At 49.5% G+C, this 19622-nt stretch overlaps 2 protein-coding genes across 4 annotated transcripts in view; both read left to right on the top strand.

Annotated features, from left to right (window-relative positions):
- The first annotated feature begins 11947 nt into the window (after positions 1-11947).
- Positions 11948-16593, top strand: KCTD14 (potassium channel tetramerization domain containing 14). The gene is made up of 2 exons (XM_014281315.3): positions 11948-12217; positions 14898-16593. The coding sequence occupies exons 1-2, from the start codon at positions 12149-12151 to the stop codon at positions 15567-15569; spliced, it is 741 nt and encodes a 246-aa protein (XP_014136790.1). The 5' UTR covers positions 11948-12148; the 3' UTR covers positions 15570-16593.
- Positions 16594-18035: 1442 nt separating this feature from the next.
- The window catches only part of INTS4 (integrator complex subunit 4), a 39422-nt gene continuing 37835 nt past the window's right edge, over positions 18036-19622 (top strand). For 2 of the 3 annotated variants that reach the window (XM_014281323.3, XM_027807781.2), the window contains exons 1-2: positions 18036-18187; positions 18844-19038. In XM_014281323.3, the coding sequence (XP_014136798.2) occupies positions 18134-18187; positions 18844-19038 (249 nt within the window). In that variant the 5' untranslated portion in view covers positions 18036-18133. The remainder of the gene's footprint in view (positions 18188-18843; positions 19039-19622) is intronic. The other variant, XM_055702051.1, reaches the window with a different exon arrangement.

Genomic DNA, 19622 nt, shown 5'->3' with positions numbered 1-19622 from the left:
CTCAGCCCTCGTGGGACACATGTGGGTGCTGGGTCCCGGCCCGGCTCTCCGGTCCGGCAGGGACACGGGCGCACTGGAGAGAGTCCAGGGAAGGTCCATGACGGGGATGAAGGAGCAGGAGCATCTTCCAGACGCGCAGAGGCTGACAGAGCTGGGACTGTTCGGCCTGGAGGACAGAAGGCTCGGGGGGCTCAGCCGTGTGTACAACGACCTAACGGGGGTGTGGAGACGGGCGAGCCAGACTCTTCCCAGCGGTGCCCAGCACCTGCACAACAGCCGACGGGCACAAACCGAAGGACGGGAAATCTCATCCGAGCATAAGACGAGACTTCTCTTCCCTTCCAGTCGGAGTGGTCAAACACCGCGACAGGCTGCCCAGAGAGGCACCTGGAGACACCCCGACCCCAGCCCGGCACAGCCCCAGCGCTGACCCTGCCTGAGCCGGGCTTGGACGGGATCCATCCAGAGGCGCCTTCCGGCCTCTCCAGCACCGACCCCGGCTCCGTCCCTGCCTGCTGCCCCCCGTGCTGTCAGCCCAGGGGCTGGCTGCAGCCTGCTCGGGGCATCCCGCCGGGTGGATGCTCGGCCAGGCCTGGCTGCAGCCCGGGATGCCGGCAGAGCCGCTCTCGGCAGTGTCCCGCAGGCTTGGACTCCTGCCGCCGCCGCCCCTCCAAGGTCTCTCCTCACGCTGGGGGCTTTCCTGCTTCCTCGGGGCTGGCTCCTGCTTTCTTTTCAAGTCCCTTTTGTAGTTCCCTGATCACTCTTTCATCCAGCTGATGGCCATCTGCCTCCCAGGCACAACCGGCTTTGGGCAAACACCCCCAGACAAGCATCCCCTGCTCCGTCTCTTCTCCCTCTCTTAGCAGGGGTTGTTGCCGAGGCCACTTGCCAAGGGTGGGCTGCGTGAGACCCCCAGACCAGCCCTGAAGCAGGTGGGTGGCCAGGCAGGGCTCACAGGGGGCTCCCCCTCTCTGGATAAACCCACCACTCGCCCTTCTTCCCCGTCCTCAAAACTGCCCAATTCAGGGTGCTGCCTGCAGTGTGCCCGCTCCAGGGGCAGGTGCTGGATCCACACACTCCCTGGGCTCCTGGAATGGTGGCGATGGGAAATGACCCGACAGGAGAGTCTCTGGACATCTTGCCATCCTGCTCCCGGTGTGGGGCCGCGGCGGGACCCCCGGCCAGCTCGGGCGAAGGCCACGGGGAGGCTGTGCCGGGCGGGTGGCACAGAGCCAGGGACACGGCGCGGCCGAGCCCCAGCTGGGCTGGAGCCAAGCCCGTCCCCGCGGCCATCGCGGCCGGCCGGCCGGCTGGCAGGAGGGGACAGCCGAGGGGGGACGTGCCCCAGCCCCGCATAAATAAAAAGCCCCCGGCGGGGCCGGGGAGCAGGCGGCACCCTGAGGAGAGCCCGGGCCAGCGCTGCCGGAGCCGTGCCAGCGGGGCCATGGAGCAGTACTTCTCAGCCACCCAGAAGATGGAGCAGGAGGTGATGTTCCCCAGCCTGCTCCGAGGGGTCTTCCCGCAGCAGGAGGGGGCGGCCCCGGCTGCGGGCGGCCACACGGACCTCTACGAGCGCTACCAGCTCCTCAAGGCCATCAAGCCCGTGGTGGAGAAAGGCCTGGCCTCTGTCACTGACCAGAGCCAGACTAGTGCCAACAGTGATACATCCCTGGATGAGGGTGCAGACAGCAGTGTGGAAGAGCGCCTCTCCCATCATGTCAACGGCTTGCAGCAGGTTCTGACAGACCTCACCAGAAACACCAAAGCACTCACCCGGAGGTACAGCCAGATCCTGGAGGAGATCAGCCTTAGTGAAGATCACTCCAGCTCTTGAGCCTGCACCTCCAGCCTCTGAGGTAAGAGCTTGGGGAGATGCACTGCCAAGGAGGAGCTGGCTGAGAGGCAACATACTTTGTCCTCTTGCCCCATCAGCTGGGTGGCTTTCCAGTGTTTGCATCACACCCCCAAATCCCAGGAGTTATGTATGAGTCTGCAATTCATTGCTCAACAGATACATCCTCCTAGATTTTTCTTTCCCAATTGCCCACTGGTGCAAGCTATGCCACTGAACAAAGGTCACTTTGTGAGCTCCATGTTGTCCTCAAGACTCCTCTGCTTGTAGCATAGGCAACGTCTGCCTGCTGCTGGGCAGACACAGACAATCCCAGGAACAAAAAGGGCTGGGTGGTTGGAGGACCCCGAGTTCTGGTCTCCAGGAGCTGCCAGTCACTGATGGTCCAGCTCTTTCTCTTTTTTCTCTAATGGAAAACACAACAGTCATTTTTAGGGAATGATTTGGTACTTTCAGGTCTCCAACTGTCTAAATTTGGTATGTCACCTGCAAAGAGCTCAGACACTTCAATCTTGCCCTAGCCCGGAAAGCAAACCTGTTCTCTGTGCTGGTGGGAGTTTCATCCCTGAAACACCTTGGGGAGACATCCCTGTGCCCCAGCAGAGACAGGGCTATGGCCGAGGTCCTTGTAGTGAAATGGAGAGTGTAAAAAGATGACAGCAACAACAGGGAGTGTTAACAGGGACTTTACAAAACTAACCCTTGTTTTGGAGCAATCTCAGCCAGGAATGAGGACGTCCTGGCCAAACTGTGTTCATTATTCCCACAGGGTGATCTGTTGTCCACAGCCCAGTGGCACTTCTTCTCCTGCACCAAGTCCCACCGAGGAACATCCTTCATGAGCAGTGCAGAGCTTGGCCGTCTGCCTGGCGGGTGCTGCCTGTACCATTCGACTCACCTTGCAGCCAATCCTGCTGGCAACCTTGCTGCTTCATTCTACCCCTGTCCCAGGGCTATTTCTGCAGGGCAGAAATCAGTGTTTCATGTTATTCCTTTGTAGAAGGCATCTATAACTTTGAAGCGATGTTTCTTTCTGCATGTACCTAAACCCACCCAACCGGTCTCTGATAATGTATATGAAACGCAAAGTCTTGTGCAGATGTGTCCTGTGTTTCCTACCAGCTGTCACTTCTGTATAGCTGCTGTCCCCCAGCCCATGAGGATGAGGGGACCTTGGCTACCGAGGACATGCTCCAGTGCAGGGAAGCTAGCTGGGTTTCTCTGGCAAGGTGCCAAGCTGGGTTTGTGTTTGGATGGATGTTCCCCCAGCCCTCTGGCTCTGACACCTTGCAAAAGCTTGGTGTAATCCTGTCATCGTCCTGTGCTGAGTGCTGGGGTCCCAACCTGCTCCACAGCATCCTTCCTTCCCTTCCCCAACATCCCCTGCTCTCCTGGATCTCCAACTTCTCAGCTCCCCAACCCAGCTGGTACCTGCACATCCCTTCCCTCAGCCCACGCTCATCCAGCCCTTCAGACCCAGCACCATCTCCACCACACACCCCCTGTGGGCAACCTACCTTAATCTCTGACACCCCAGCAACACCGGGGGGCAATTCTGCCTCCTCCCTGCATGGCCATGGCATCCTCCAGAGCCAGGGGCAGAGGAGGAGGTGGGGATGCTCAGCTGGGGTAAGCAGGAAAGCAAGGCTTTGCTTGCCTTTGATCCCTGTGAGCTGTGGGGAGAGCAGGGGCAAACCCTCGCTGGGTGGGTGGGCAGGGGCTGCAAGCCCTTCACAGGGGTTTGGAGCCCTCAGCACAGGCTGGGTCCCACCTCCAGGCGACTCCTTCCCTCCCAGACACAACACCCCAGGGAAGTCCTACAGAGCTGGGCACTAGAGGGAGGCGTCCCCTTGCCTCTTCAGGCCATTCTAAATCCCATTCAGCTGTTGAAATAGCACTGCTTTGATGAACAAACACTGGTCCTCTGACAGCTTTTTACTTTTGACTAAAGAAACTGGAGATCTCTGAGCATCTGTGGTGTGAGGATTCTGACCATACCTTGGGCTGCAGGCTCCAGTTGCATTTGTTGCTGCACGTCCCCTCAGAATCTGCCATATGACAAGAGCAAAACAACATCCTTCAGACTGAAATCGGAGAAAATCTAAAAGTCTCAATCTAAAGTGAGAAAATATTTTGCAGACGGTTGCTCTGTTTCTTCCCATCACCTGGAGGCAGCTCCACACCTTAGTCATGGGTTCACGATCATGTTAACCTCTTTAGTGGGACCCTGATCGCTCTGCTGCACTTTAAAACTCCACAACACTGTAAAGAAACAGAAAAGCAGGAACTTCATCCCTTGCTTTTATTTTAGTGAAACTCTAATAGCACAGGAAAATGATTACACAATTTAACGACGAAAGGCACTGTGGCTTCAAAGCACACCACCCCAATATCCTCAGTGAGGGTAGATGCTGTCTTAAAATCAATCACGCTTAAATCTCTTCAGAGTCTCAAAAACACTCCAGAAGCACTGACTGTCCTACAGTCCTTGCACAGGAGGAACCCAGCAGTGGTCTGAGGACACCTGGTGCCCCACGTGATTTCTCAGGCGAATACATTCTCTTTGAGAAGCACAATCATCCCATACCAAGGCAGAGTTTTGCTATAGATTGAAACTAAACACGATCTCCTTTACACTGCTTTAATAGATGAAGAGTGCTAATGAACCTGGCTGCGATAATCGAGAGCCTCTCTGCAGTGTGCTGACCACAAGAAGAGAGGAGCTCTCTGGCTGCCTGCTGAGCAGTGAGTTTGTGCATCAGCCACACAGGTCCCTTGGCTCATGCCATGAGGGCACGAAGAGTTGTGTGGCCCCTTCTGTGTACCTGTGGTTCTTGTGCAGTAAAAAAAAAAAAAAACAACCAACCAAAACCCAAAACTCCCCCTAAACTTCTCTGTTTAGCATACTTTTTTTGTCAGATGGTTGGCAGAAACTATCTGATGGTCTGAAAAAAAGCAAAAAGGTACTGTCGCAGCTGAGGAGAGTAATTCCTTCTGTATATTTTCACCTACTCCATGAAGGAGAAGATGGTGCTGGCAAAAGAAAAGACTTTTTTTTTTTTTTCCCCTCAGTTTTCCCACTTCATTCTTACCTTTCCTGAGACTCTGGGGACCCAACAAGGCTGAAAAGATAAGACTGTGCCATGTAGGGCAGTGGGACTGGAAAAGTGTCTCAGCAAGGAGGATAACTCAATCCTGGTGGTCCCACTATTGCTCTTCAGGCTTCTCCTGTGGCCACAGGGAAAGCCTCAGGCGCTGGGAGACCCAGGTCTGTCTGTAGCTCCTCTTCCAACCAGGCAGAGGTTTAGGAGAAACTCTCACATCTTGCCCAACCACAGCTCCGAGGATGCTCGTGTAGCAGGTAGAGGCGCATTACCAGCTTTGGTATTGTGTGGTGTTAAGGCTTTATAACTGGGCATGTCTCTCATAACACAGGTGTCTCTAATGGGTGCAGCAAAACTCGGCAGCATCTCCAGATCTCCTGGTCTTAATTTTTTCCTTATGTGCATCCATGTGATTAGATGAATATCTAGCAATTTCTTTAAGAAAAAGAGTTGTAGCCCCTTGTGACTAAGGGAATTATCTTAAAATGTGCTATGCAAGCATTTCAAAGCTCAAACCCAAAATGCAAATAGAAAGGACTCCCACATGTGCATGGAGAGGGAAGGAAAATATTTGTAAGATACATATGCACATCTTACAGACATACACTCCATATGTATTATAATATATTTATATATGCATACACGTTAATCTTTGTTTCAGACAAAACTTCTTATGGGGAGAGAGCAGACTCAGGTTTTGGAAGGGAAGGATTTATGACATAGAATTCAGGGCTTTTCAACAGTATATTTTTTCCCAGCACTCCTTGTATGATCCTGGTCAAACTTTCGCCAGTCTGGTCCTCAGTTTCTCCTTCTCCTTGCTTAAGAGTTAATGTTCATTCACAGCTTTGACTTAGAGAATCACAGAATGGTCGAGATTGGAAAGGACCATTAGAGATCATCTAGTCCAACCCGCCATGACCCTTGGGGAAGGCATGATGTGCAAAGCAAAGGCAATTTCTTGTTGGCTCCATCCTGTTCTCCCAGGTTTTCCTAGTGAGTGACACTCCCTGCAAGGCCCAGCACTGCCCAAAGACAAATTAAGATATCCATAAACTGTTGTGAATATCGTGGCCAAGGACCCATCAGAAAACCAGGGTGGGAATGGAGTGAAACCAGAGCTCATCCTTGCATTGAAGCTCACCAAAGGGAAGAAGTCATTTCTGCAACATTGTGAACATTGGGAAATGCCGCTGTTCCATCCAGTCTGAGCTGCTGTAATGTGGAAAGTGTGAGTAAAATGTGAGTGTGTGAAATGGGGACGATATAAACCAGTAGCCCAAGTGGAACGAGGAGGTGCTGGATAAAATACCCCCAAACCCACATATCCTTTGGCAGGAGCATCTCACCAGGCAACAGAGATAACTGCCACTAATACCTGGCAGGAGCCCCAGGAGTGCAGATCCTTTCCCTAGCTCCCCAGCAGCTTCTTTCCACAGTAGGTGCCCAAGGATTTCCTCTTTACCAGAGCCTTGGTCTCACGGGGTCCCAGAGATACACAGCCAAAGACTGTCTTCTCTTTCCCTCCTTATTTCTGTGTGTCTAGCTGGCAGCAGATGGTCTTATCTCCCAGCCTTGCTTTTCCATGACTAGCCTAGCCTCTCCTCTCCTACCACCAACTTGGGAGAAGCAGGTTGTAGCCTCAGAAGCAAGACCAGGCATAAACCCACTGGTTGGGCTTGCCAACCTTCGTAGACTACATTGAAATGAACCTCTTTTCTGTAGATTGTTCTGTTTCTGGCTGGACATACAGCATCAGCCTGAACTTGGACTGAACTGAAAATGAGCGACCCCATGTCCCTCAAGAGGGAGTGTCTGGCTGAATGGACCCATACCAGCACCTTCATTAGGATGGCTGTGTGACAAGGACCTGGGAATAGTGACACCCATACACTCAGCTCTGCCCCACCCCCTCCATGTGGAGTGTAAAGAGTCAGGAGAGAGCTCAAGAAGGGAAAGATCATAGAGAAAGGTGGGCAAGAAGAAAGCATAGTTGTATCTAGTTTGGTTTCTTGCTCCAGAAAAGCCTACAAGTTAAGCTGAACATGATATAAACATGGGAAAGAAGTCAATGGGCATGAGGATAAGGGGAATAATTTGGTTTCTTGGAACTGTGGGCACTGATGGGCTGGTTGGGTTGTTTTAACCAACGGCAATATGAGTGATTAAGTCTGTATCCTGAGGATGCCACCCCCAATCCACTGGGGATGGTGCATGTACTTGCTTGGCCAAGAGGCACTTTGCTCCCACGGCTCCTGCTGGTGTCCTGGGGCCTATTCAAACCCAGCTCAGATCTTGATACGAGCCACCAGCCATGCATTCCACAAAGGTGGGTGGAGCTGATGAACAGCTGGAAGGCAGCAGGTAGAAATGTTGATGGCATTTGCGTAGCATAATGCTGTTTGATTTAGGAGTGGCTCCTGGAGTGCAGAGCCTCCAGCCCAGCTGCACCAGTGTAATTCCCGAGCAGAGCTAAAGCAAACTGCTGATGGTTTTGCTTTTCAGCAAAATTTTCACAAACTGTGCAGGCTGGCTCACAGATCACCAGAGCAACCTGGAAATTTGCAGGAGTCAGTGTATGTGCTTCAAAAGACAAAAAAAATCCTGTGACCTTTGCAAGAGGTCTGGCTTGTCTTAGTGCATCCCTTGGCAAACTCCAGGACAGAGACTGGGATGTCCTGCCAAGTTGCAGCTGGAGTGAACACGTTCTGCATGGGAGTTCAGAAGAACTGCACCAAGTTTATTGCCTCTCTGCTAACCTATCCACTGTTGTTTAAAATAACCTGGCTCATTTCCTAGCTTTTCACAGGAATTTCCTCCACTGAGATGCCCTGGAGCAGAAGGGTACTGGGAATCACCTCCCTTAGGTGCCCCTCCTGTTGACCTGTCGTTACTCCCAGCAGTGATAACTTTAGTGGCTGGAATGCAACATGAAAAGTAGAGATCAGCTACAGATTGTCACCTCCACCTCCATGCTTCAGGCAAATGGACCAGAGCAAAAGGGCTTTAAACTTAGGTACTGGAGGAGAGGGAACAAGAGGAGAAAGTCAAACAGAAGCTGCTCCATGCCTCCTCCCAGCTGCTTCTCCATGTCTGAACTTCTCATTTCCCTTTCTGTTTTAAACACGTAATTATTTTTTTCCCTTTGGATTTAGCGTATTTACTTGTACTAGGGCATAACACCCAAATCTGAATATTGTTGACCTAATTGTCTTAAAGAGAAGCGGCCAATTCAATATGTTAAGGAAATAAATCTGTTATAAATACTTTTATGGATAACACTATTTCCCAAACTGATATATGTACCAGCATAGAGATGTTCCAGTTCATTGTTATGCACATATTTATACAATTTTCAAAAAACACGTATTTATTCCCCACAAAGCCATTGTCAAGTTAATCATTCTTTGGCAGACACAAAGTTCTCAACATTAGGATGATTATTCTTATGATCCATATTGAGGTTGCTCATACAATGTCCAGGCCCAGGCTAATCCTTCCATGCAGACAGCGAAAGGATGGTCCCTGCCTGAAAGAGCTTACAGTCTTGGAAATATTCCTCTTCCATTAAAAAAAAAAAAAAAAGACTGTGGCCAGTGAGAAATCTAATTTTGAAGTGTCTTCAAAAGGAATCTTGGGGCCAGTAGCCACCCCAAACAGAATAGGCAGGAGGCCTGAAGCATCACTGTGCATGAGGAGTCAGGAGAACATCTTAAAAGGTTCTTCTTCCTTGTCCTCCTCATGGCTCTGTGACCCATTTGGGCAGCCGGCCTCTCCAACAGGTCTCAGCAACCTCTTTTGAGGACAGGACCCTGCTGATCCTGCTTGATGTCCTCTGCAAACATCCTCAGAGTTCTCTTTCTCTGCTTGACAGCAAGCAGGTGGGTCCTCAACAGATCATCAATGCATCAGACACACCTTTAGAAGGCCCAAAGGATGAAGGATCTCAGGGATCCAGGTCAAATAGTAACAAACATAAAGCCCAGCAGAGATCCTGGGTGGAAATTCTAGCTTAATACAAATCAAATCCCATCCCTCAAAGGAAGAAACCCAGTTAATAGCACAGAGGTGGCCAGGACCTCTCCAGTGATTGTGGAGCAGCAGCTACAATGGAGCTGCTGGTTTTGGGAATCCCAGGACCCTGGTCACCCAAGGCTATGGAGACTTTCACGGTCTTGGCTTTTTACTTCCTTCCCAAGGGAAGAATTAAATTGAAACCAGCCTCAGCTAGCTGTTACCAGCAACATGGACTGCTGAAAGCCTTGTCAGAGCTGCCTCCTCCAGTCCTCTCCAAAGCCCTGATCCCACTTTTGCCTTTCATGGGCTGCTCCCCTGCCCACTGGCTTCCTCAGCGTGGCTTTGACCATGGGGTAAGAAGAGGACTGAAAAACTGCAAGAGCAACTGTTTCCACTTAGTGCAGACACAGAGACCTTTGATGCAGAGTTGGATGCCTGTCCAGCAAAGCTGTGACACCAAACAGGTCAGATGTGTGGTCCTAGTAATCCAGGAAGCCACCTCTGGTGAGACCACCTAAAAAAGAAGCACCAGATCCCCATGGGGAGGCAGCGGTACCCCAATGGCTTGGGCTGTGAGAAGTTCTCCCTACAGTCTCTTTTGAGAGCAGATGAATTCAGCAGTTTAAATCAAATCCTTATTGAAAAGGGGGAAAAAAATCCAACTGGCAGTCATTAGTATAGCAGGACTGAAAAATGCCATCTTAAGGCAAGTCATGCAGTTGGTGGGATTAAAAAGTCCCAGAAGAAGCACAAATAATGACAATCAGACTTTTCACATACATGGTGCCTTCCAGCCAAAACACTTCACAGACTTTCAGGCTGGTTCTTTGTCCCATAATGTGCCAGCAAAAGTGGCCAAGATATAAAAAAAAAAGGAATAAAAGAGCGGGGGAACTGAACCAGCAGGTTCATCCGACTGAAGGACAAGCTGTGGATGGTCTAGCAGTAGGAAAGAATTGTGGACATCAGCTAACAACTATTCCTTTTGCTGAAGTGGTAATGATCTGTGTAGCGGCATTGAAGGTTTAGCTTCAAACACCAACAGCCACCCTTGTTTCTGGTTTGGGGAAACCTTCCAGATGAGCATTTGAACAAAGTAACCTCTTCAGTTGCTCTTCACCCTTCCCTAGTGAAAAGCTTGTGTGATCAGAGAGGTGATGGTCCCCCGGTCCATCCAGTTCTGCAGCTGCAGAAATAAAGGCTATCACCTCCAGCAACAAAAACTTGCTGGAGATGAACTCCACCTCTGTCAGTTATATCCAGGATATTTTCTGAGGCACCTACGTAAGCCAGCCCAAAGAATCAGATTTGCAGGAATCAAAGGCCCAGAACGTGCAGATCTTCCAGTTCTCCCTGTTTTCCAATAAGCATTGGTTTTAAAAAAATTATTACGAGTCACAAAACCTAAGCTCCCAAGCAGACCTCACCAGTGCATCCAGCACAATTAATTCTTCTGGTCTGGCAAAGGGAAAATTCAAGCCCTTCTATTCCAGGCAGCAGAGGTAACTCAGACACAGGTCTCTTAGGATGCTTCAGAGCAGCAGAAGCAAAATGTAAGTTGGGTTCAATGACAGGTTCATGCAAATGCACACACACAAAAAATATCATCTGGGTACAGCTTTGATGGAGCCTTGGGCGAGGACTGGCTTTATTCTTGCAGTGAGTGAATCAGTGCAAATTATAACACTTTTTTCTCGTGCCTCAAGCTTCTGGTCAGATCCATGCTGTCTTCTGGGAGGACACAGATCCTGCAAAATCCCTGGAGGATGCAAAACCAGCAAAGCTGGTGTCCATGAGCACAATCCAATTTTCTGCAAATGGTTTCCTTATACACCATGCTGTCATTTTTCATCATTAAAATCTCCCCCAGGAAGATTTTTAGGAAGCGCTGCATTTGTCTGAGATTCTCCCTTTGGCTGCTGGTATCAGGAAGCAGCTTGAAATGAAAGAGACGGAGGCAAGGTTGGTAGAGGAGATAACACCTTTTATTAAACTGACAGAAACTTGGGGGGGGGGGGGGGGGGGGAAGGAAAAACCCCAAGTAAGTTGAAACAGAAGTTGACAGACCTGAGAAAGCCTTGTGTGATCTAATAAAAAGTACTGTCTCTCTTTAAAAACATGGACTTACATCTCTGGACAATCATGTCCATGGCAATTTTGCCACCGTAATGGAACAAAGACAAAGTGATGAGTGGCCTGAAGGCAAATTTGAAAGCAATTGTGAGCTCAGAAACACAGAATAAAACCAAGGAGACTCTGCAGGCCTGTGGTCCAGATCTGGGAAGGTTGTTTAGGCTCACTGTGATCTGATCCTCTACACTTAAAAAATGAACACAGACATCCTTGTGAGTGTTTCGATGCTGTGACAAACAGTTCCATTACCACTAAATCTGTGCTGCTCTCCACGTTTGATATTTGGTGGATACAAGACACTAGAAAACATCATGCAAACATACTAATCAAATACTTACGGCCAATAGAAAAGAACAGCTCAGGCTCAGGCAGACATTCAAGTTTGGTTTTATTTACCTTGCACAAATGACTCAGTGCCCAGAGATTGTATGGGCAAAGAAGAAAACGCCACCACCTTGGACAGAGTGTAGACACCCTGATCTGTTATCGAGAGGTTTGACAAATGGGATCAATGAGATGGTTTGGGATCAACCGTGCTTGAAAACAGGAGTGCACAGAGGCCAAAAAGCTGTGAAAATGCTTACTGCTTTTGATACAAATGGTTTGCGAGGCAGAGGGAGTCACGCAGGCTCACGTAGGGCTCCTCAGATGTGCTCTGGGTGCTGGGCCTCCTTTGGAAAGGATTATTTGGCTTTTAGTCACCGCACAGATAGTATTACAGGAGGTGTGGGCTGGCAGCCAGCCCAAGTCCACCCTGCACCTTGCTGGGTGCCAGAAAGCTAATGAGCAAATGCTTCCGCTTCCAGGCTGTTCCCTCCCCTCTCCCTACAACCTGCAACCTGTACCAGTGCTGTGCCTGGAGCAAACTGGATCCTCTGGGGCAGCGGCTGGGCTGGGAGCTTGGAAAAAAACTGACCCAAGGAAGAAAAACCAAGTGAAAGAGGACTGGAGCACAGCAGGGAGCCATCCTGTGTGTGGGGCAGGACCTGGGCACTGAGCAGCAGGTTTCCCACACCGCTGAGCCATCAGCTCCCGGGGGAAGATGAGCATTGCGTCGGAGCACAAGCCCCTTGGGAAGCAGGTCACCGGCAGCCTGCACACAGTGAGTAAGGTACGGGCTCGAGGGCACAGTTTCCTCCTGCGGGATCAAAGCATCCCCTTTGGGCTACATTAGAGTGTTTTTTTCCTGCCATCTGTTATTCTGAAGACACCTGGGCTTGCCAGATACGTGGCCAAGAACAGGACTCTAGGTGAAAAGAGCTGTGTCTGTCTGGCCTGTTTGCACCAGTTTGCTTACAGAAGGGCCAAGGCCCTCGCAGACATACAAGATCTGGCAACAGCAAGTAACTGGAGTGGTTCTTTTTCTCCTCTGACAAGAAGTGGAATTAATTTAATGGGAACTTTAATTTTTCAGATCCCTAAATAAAAACATATTGTGAGGTCTGGGCATTTTCAACAGTTCTTAGAATCTCTAATGATACAAAAGCGGCCCTGTGTTGTAGATGTGCAGAATCATCAGGTAGAAGTAGTTTTTCTAGCTCTAACAAAAATTAATGGCAATCTCAAACAAGCAGCATATTACTAGGCAGAAATCAGTGACAAGATCAGATGACATTTTCCTTTTCCCCTCCTCTGCCCTCGGCCTATTGCTAACCAGTTTGCCTTCTCTGTTGTAGCCTTACAGCCTCTCCCCCAGGCCTCTCTGTCTTTAAAGAATCCAACCTTCCTGTGTTGCACTTTTCAGGTGTAGGTTGCAAAATGCTTCATCTAGCATTTGCAGATTAATAAATTGGGGCACAAAGAGGTAGAATGACTTTCCTAAGCATCACCTCGCTGGCTAATTACAGAGCTGGGAATCAGCTGGTGCCAGTATTCCCAGTCCACTGGGAACCAGTTCGGTCTCAGGCCAAAACCATTAACAAGACCTGAAAACATATTGTGTATTGGGCTACCGTATTCATGAAGAACAATTTATCCATTTGTATTAGTGAGAAACGGCATGAAACATCTGACCTGCCATCTGAAAAAGGAGCAAAGGCTCAAAGGCAGGAGATCCTCCTGTTAAATGGTGCCTGTCAGGGAAAGCTGTTGCTATCACTTGGGCTAAAGGGAAATTTCCTGACTGAGAGGCTTTACTACTGAAACAGCTTTGGGCCATGTTCTTCGGTGGGTAGAAATCACAAGATAGTCTCAGACAGAATAATTTTTATGTCTCCTTGGTCCTGGTGTAAATGATTGCCCTTGAGATGAAGCCACCCACACTAGAGCAAAGCAATATTCCAGCTGGGTCTTTGACCTGAATCTTCTGCTGCTTCCCTGGCCTGCCTAGGTTGTGAGCAAATTTCTGCTAAATCTGATCGCTTGCTACTGTCTAAAGGGCAAGTCTCCCCCTGTTCCAGGTTCTGTTCCTAGTCCCTTCCTTTTGCCTGCTCTGGTGCTCATTAAATCCTCTGTAAGCCAATTCAGCTCGGTAAGATGAAAGCGTAGCAGAGCTGGCACAAGGCGAGCAACAGAAGCAGGTAGGTAGGTACAAGGGTGGAAAGGGGAGACGGCAGCAGGAGCTCCCCCTTCTCTTGGCACAAGCTGTGAGATTAGCTGACATTATCCAGTGGGTCTGTACCTGTGGGATCCAGCTTAGCACTTAAGTACACACTTTGCTCAAGGCATGTGACTAGCAGCACTGAAGCAGATCCTTGTGTGATTGGATCCAACAAAGAGCAGGTCAGCTCCTGGAAAAAAAAGGCTGTTTATTGACTTATGCCTTCCCAATGGCAGGTCTGGTCCTGGCCAGGCATGTGACTTGCATTACATCAGTGACGGCAGGAGGGAAAATAGCTGCCTCCTTTCTTCCCTCTCCTTTTCCTCTACCGAGTACTATAAAAAATGACAGAGTGCAAAGGGAGGTTGTTAAAACTCTTCAGTGCTGAACCATCAGGAAGGTCAGACTGGACACCAGGTCCAGCTTTCCAGGCACTCAGGTCTCCTCCAGTGTGTTTCATATAGCAGTGGTGTTAATGAATGGTGAAATAAACTAAATCCAAACAAAAATCTAAATTTTATAGTCTTTCTTCTTTCATCATGTCAGTTGCATGAATTATTTCCTTTACTTCCTAGCTAAAGCTACCATACATTTTTAAAGTGCTTTGCTAAACAGCTTCTGACCTCCAGCTTTGACATGCTGGATTTGTGTGTCTTACTTCAGTGTTTATAACTAACCCCCCCAGACGAGTGGAAGCCAATTCCACCCATTTCTAAAGTTTCAAAGAGCTTTAGTTCCTCCTTTGAAGAGACAACACCAGCTCAGGTGAGAAAAATGTAGTTGCACAGCTTTGAGCTCTATCCTTCTCACGTGGGCAGGATGAGAGCTCACAGACAGCTCCCGCTGGAAGAAGGGCCAACGGGGACGATGCCCATGTGGGACTTAGGAGATTGACGTTGAATCCTGTAGTCACTGACAGCTTCCTGGGCAGGGTCCTTCTTGTCCCTCTTCCCCACTGGCAAAATGACACTTCATTACATCCCAAAGATGTGGTGAGGATTTAGCCTTTTAGAAATGTCCAAGTTTCTGCAGCTCTGTTGTGAGGGCTGTTTAAACATCCTGCATCTGCTTTTAGCAGTAAATGGGGTGAATGTGTCCCATCTGATCCCCAAGAGATAGGAGCTCATACCGCTCTTCACACTGTCATTCCAATTTCCAGCCCCAAATGCCTTTTTTTCCCCTTGACACTTCCATGTTGGCAGCCTCAGACAGCTAACACACATGGCTTTTTTTCCCCTTGTGATACTTGCAGTTGTCACCAATTGTGGAGTTAAATGTTGGTGGGGAGATGTACACAACAACGCTGAGCACCTTAAAGAAACATCCTGGCTCCAAGCTGGCAGAGATGTTCACTGGCCAGCCCAAACTCAGGACAGACTCTGAAGGGAGATTCTTCATCGACAGGCCAGGCACCTATTTCAAATACATCTTGGAGTACCTGCGCAGTAACCAAGTGCCCACCCAGTGCATCCAGGATGTCTACAGGGAGGCGTTGTTCTATGACATCGAACCTCTAATCAAGCAGCTGGAGGACTCCCCACAGATCTTCGGGGAGCTTGTGGCGAGGAAGCAGTTTCTGGCTCGTGTGCCCAGCTACAGTGAGAACATTGAACTGATGATCCGCATCGCCAGGGCAGAAGCGGTTGCATCCCGCCGGTCCAGCGTCATCGTGTGCGTGGTCAGAACTGAGGAGGACGCGGCCAGATGTCAGGATGCCTTGAACAGCTTGGACATGGATAAAAAATCCGTGGTGAAGTTTGGCCCCTGGAAGGCAGCGCCAAGCATTTCTGATCTGCTGGACTGCATTCAAATGGATGTTGAAGCCAAAGGGTATAAAATATCCTTCCAGCCCCACATTGCTGAAAAAGGTTTTCGCTTCAAATCGCATGACTTCTTCTACAAGTTCCTGTTCACCTGGTGGTAGCAAAGTGCCACCGTCGATGGGGAATGGAAGAAAGCAATTATTAAAACAATTTAACTTGGATTGTGGAAACTAAGCCATGGACTGCCAGAGGGACAGGAAGAAATGCGTGGGCCAATGGAAGGAACTTCTTTGGTCATTTGCCAAATTAAAGAGCACTTAAGACCCACTGTTTACTTGGGCTTTAGGGGATAACTGTATGATTTAAAAGGTATCAGGAAAAGGAGGAATTTCAGTCTTTCAGCATTGCTGAGTATTAGGTAGGTTCAGAGAGCCAGTTCTGAGAGTTGAGCCAACCTCACCCAGCCTAAGAGAAACGAATAATCCCAAATAAATCTTGTGCAGATGTGGAGTTGGTCTCTCAGTGTAAACGGGAACAGGTCACACATGTGTAATTCCCAATGGAAACACTGAAAGCTGCATTAACATATGCTCAAATTAAATTTGGATCCTTAATGAGAAGGGAAAAGCTCTTCTTCTCACTGCTTTCCACACGAGAGCCTAGGTTAAAAAGGATTCACTGTCCCATGCTCTCTTCTTGTTCCTCCAGTAGACAACCTACTCTCTAGCCAATGTATTTATTACCATTATTTATTATTTATTCTGAAGGAAAGACAGAGAACCTCAGCTATGGTCCAGGATCAAAAAAAGGCAAAACCACCATCGCTCATGTGAGGAGTTTATAATCTAAGGGCATGCACTCCTCTCTCAGGCCACACTACTTTAATCTTTTCCTTATGACATTCATTATTGTTATGATACTATTTCTAAATATATAAGCTTCTGGAAGAGTAGGGAAAACTCACTGTGATTTGGTGGGAAAGAAGAGCTACTGAAGCAATAGCCTGGGACCTCAGTGCAAATCCTCCCTTACAGAACATGACTTGGGTGCTACATTGCGTTTTAAAAATCTTAGTATTTGAAAGTGTATTTTTATACTGGAGGTGGCTGTTAGCTTGGTTTTAATCACTTTGAAAATCATAATGGCTCATTTGATTATGATCATATTTCCTTCTCAGAAGGTGGATTTCTTCCAGTTAAGGACAATAATCATGGGGATGTTAAATAAATAACTTTTAAAAACTCTTTGAATGATATAGAAGCGCTTTATTTTCTGATATCTTCCTCCTAAAATCCCCAGATTCTAAAGGCTTGAAGTTTTGCCTTTTTGCTAATGGTTTTGGATCATTCCTACTTAAGCTTGGTTTCAGATGTGCTCATCCTAGCACAGATTTCCCCCCAGTGAGCACCAGGACTCACACCACTGACCTCAGGGCAGTTCTGCTGTAGGGGCAAGGGGACATTTCGAGACCTTTCAAATTTAGAAACTTGGTAAGAACGGACACAGTCAGTGTCTGAGAGGACAAAAAGGTTTAGAAAATAGGATCTGTGATCACCACTTTGATCGTAACCAAGTGGTTAGTGATGCTTAGCCTGGAAGAAGAGAGATTGAGGCAGCTTCCCAACAGACAAAAGGTCGCTTTAGAGATCTGTTACTCTCTGTATATACTAAAAGTGAAAGAACTGGTTTACGTTGCAACAAAGGAGATGAGAATGGGATATTGGAAGAAAAAGATCTGATTATAGGGTAGTTAAAGCCTCAAACCAACCAACCTAAGACTACAGGACCGCTGTCATGAGAAACTTTAATAGTTTTACCAGGGATGGTCTCATAGAACAGCCCAGGCTGGAAAGGACCTCAAAGGAAAGGTGGGAAAGGGAGCCTGGATGAGATTACCAAGCGCCCTGGTCCTGTCACATCTCGAAAACCCCCAGTGATGTGGACTCCACCATGTCCCTGGGGAGGCTGTTCCAGTGAACGACGGTTCTCACTACAAAAAATTTATTTCTTACATTGAGAAGAAAATTCTTCCAGTGCACCTGGTATCCATTGCCCGTCTTCTCCACACAGCTCCCTGCAAAGAGAGAGATGCTGTTGCCTTTGTGGATGGCCTTTAAGTACATTTGTCCTCACAGGGCAGGTTCTCCAGACCTTTGGCCACCTCCTTGGCCCTCCTTCGGCCCCTTCCCAAGTCACCTTGTCCCCAAGACACAACCAAACTGTGGCCACCGCTGGCTACCTCTAGCCACACAGCATCACAGACTTAACTGTTGCCTGTGACCCTGTCAGCAAAGTCTGTCAAGGGGCTCCTCAGTATTGGGGCCTCCTTCCCCCGCCCCCAAAGGAGACGTCTGAAGGCCATGCTAAGATTTCATGTATATCTAACACAAGTTTGCCTGGAAATGTCAAGCCATGTTATTTAGATTTTGGTCTTTATATGGTCAAACATCAAATACTAGCGAAACCGTAAGTATTTTTACGTGAAAACCGAGCCGCGCTGACACGGTGGCGGCGTTTGGCTGTGGGGCGAGCGACGCCGCCGCCATGTCACTCCCGCCTTGCCATGGCAACGAGAGACCGCCCCCTCCAGGGCCGGCCGCCTGACCATAGAGCGCGGCCTCCAGCTGGGAAGAGAGGACGCTTCTTCTGCCTTCTCCCTGCGGGCGGCTCTGTGGTCTCTTTTCCCAGTTGCGCATACGGCGGCCGCCGAGGGTCAGGCGGCGGTATGGCGGCGCACCTAAAGAAGCGGGTGTACGAGGAGTTCACCAAGGTGGTCCAGGTAACGCAGCGCTACTGGGCCAGGTCGGGCCGAGCGGAGAGGGGGGGACAGTCCTGAACTCTGCCGTGCGGCAGAGTGGCGCCGGCGGAGCTGCTGGAAGAGCTGCCGGCCCAGCCCGGGGCCCGGCCCGGGACCGCCGCCCGCCCGGCTCGGGGCCCGGCCCGTGAGGGGCTGGGGAGGAGCAGGACGGGCTGGCAGCGGGTTTAAGGAGGCCAGAGCTACATGGAGGGAAGGGGGCTGCCTCGGGGTGCGTGCGGGAGGAGGGGAGCGCTCCCCTCAGGGCAGGAAGAGAGCGACCTGGGCAGGATGCAGCTTCCCCCGGCCTGGCAGCGAGTTTTTCGGCTGCTGCAGGCTTGGGCGTGTGGGGGAGAAGTGTTGGTCCTGGGATGGTTGTCTGGGGTTGGAAGGGGCAGCGTTTGCCCCGGGCTGGGGTGGGGGGAGGCAGTGTTTTCTGGGAGCAGAGGCTACCTGGGCAGGACTGGAGCAGCCCCAGGGTGCTGAGGGTGTGTTCCTTCCTAAGACAGGTGAGGGAGAGGCCAGTGACTGCTGTGGGGCACAGGAGCTTCCTCAGTCTTGGTGCTGAGGCAGTGTTAGCTCAGGGATGGAGTGGTACAGGATTTTCCCAGTGTTTCTGAACCATGTCTTTCTGCCCACAGCAGCAGCATGAGGACCTGTCCACTAAGAAATTGCGGCTGACCAAGCCTAGCAAGTCAGCAGCGCTCCATGTTGACCTGTGCAAAGCCACCTCGCCTGCGGATGCCTTGCAGTACCTGCTCCAGTTTGCCAGGAAGCCCGTGGAAGTGGAGAGTGTGGAAGGGGTTGTCAGGATCCTGCTGGAGCATTATTACAAGGTGGTGAAGCTGGGAGCCAAGCGTACTTCCAGAATGCTCCTTCTGGTCTTGTTTTCTTGGTGTTAGATATGGAATAGGGAGTCACAGGCTCTTGTGTTGCTGACTCAGTTGCCAGCAGCCTGGGCTGTCGGATGCCCTGAGAGGAGACTGACTATAGTTCTTTACCCAGATGATTTCTGGTCATGTTACTTGTCCCTTTGATGATGGTTTCGGAGCCTGTGACAAGGATGTGACAGTAATCCCTGCTGAAGGCCTGTGTGATTAGTCTTAAATTACCTTAACAAGGGACAAAGACATGACAAGAAGTTTTCCAGGGAGCCCAGCTGTCCAAAGCTGGCTCAACTTTATCTGAATTGTTCCTGGTATTTCCTTATCTTGCTCTTAATTTCCTCTGGCAGTGGAGAAACGTTTTAGCTATTGCTTATGCTATGAACAAAGCATTTTAAAAATGATGTTTCTGAAAAACTTCTCAACAAAAAAGTCTTAACAGCAGAATAACAAATAAATAACAAAAGTAACATATGCTTTGTAGTATCCAGATATTGATCCTTCACTTGATAAAGCAAAACTTTATTGCATCCGAC

This window comes from Falco cherrug, chromosome 2 (genome assembly GCF_023634085.1).
Source record: "Falco cherrug isolate bFalChe1 chromosome 2, bFalChe1.pri, whole genome shotgun sequence".
Classification (NCBI taxonomy): domain Eukaryota; kingdom Metazoa; phylum Chordata; class Aves; order Falconiformes; family Falconidae; genus Falco; species Falco cherrug.
Note: the sequence above shows the minus strand (reverse complement) of the source record. Positions and strands in the feature narration are given on the sequence as shown.

Bases quoted from the DNA above. Each gene is read 5' to 3' on its own strand.
- KCTD14 (XM_014281315.3), top strand. From the start codon at position 12,149: ATGAGCATTGCGTCGGAGCACAAGCCCCTTGGGAAGCAGGTCACCGGC. The intron at 12,218-14,897 runs GTACGGGCTCGA...TGATACTTGCAG, and splicing joins GCCTGCACACAGTGAGTAAG to TTGTCACCAATTGTGGAGTT.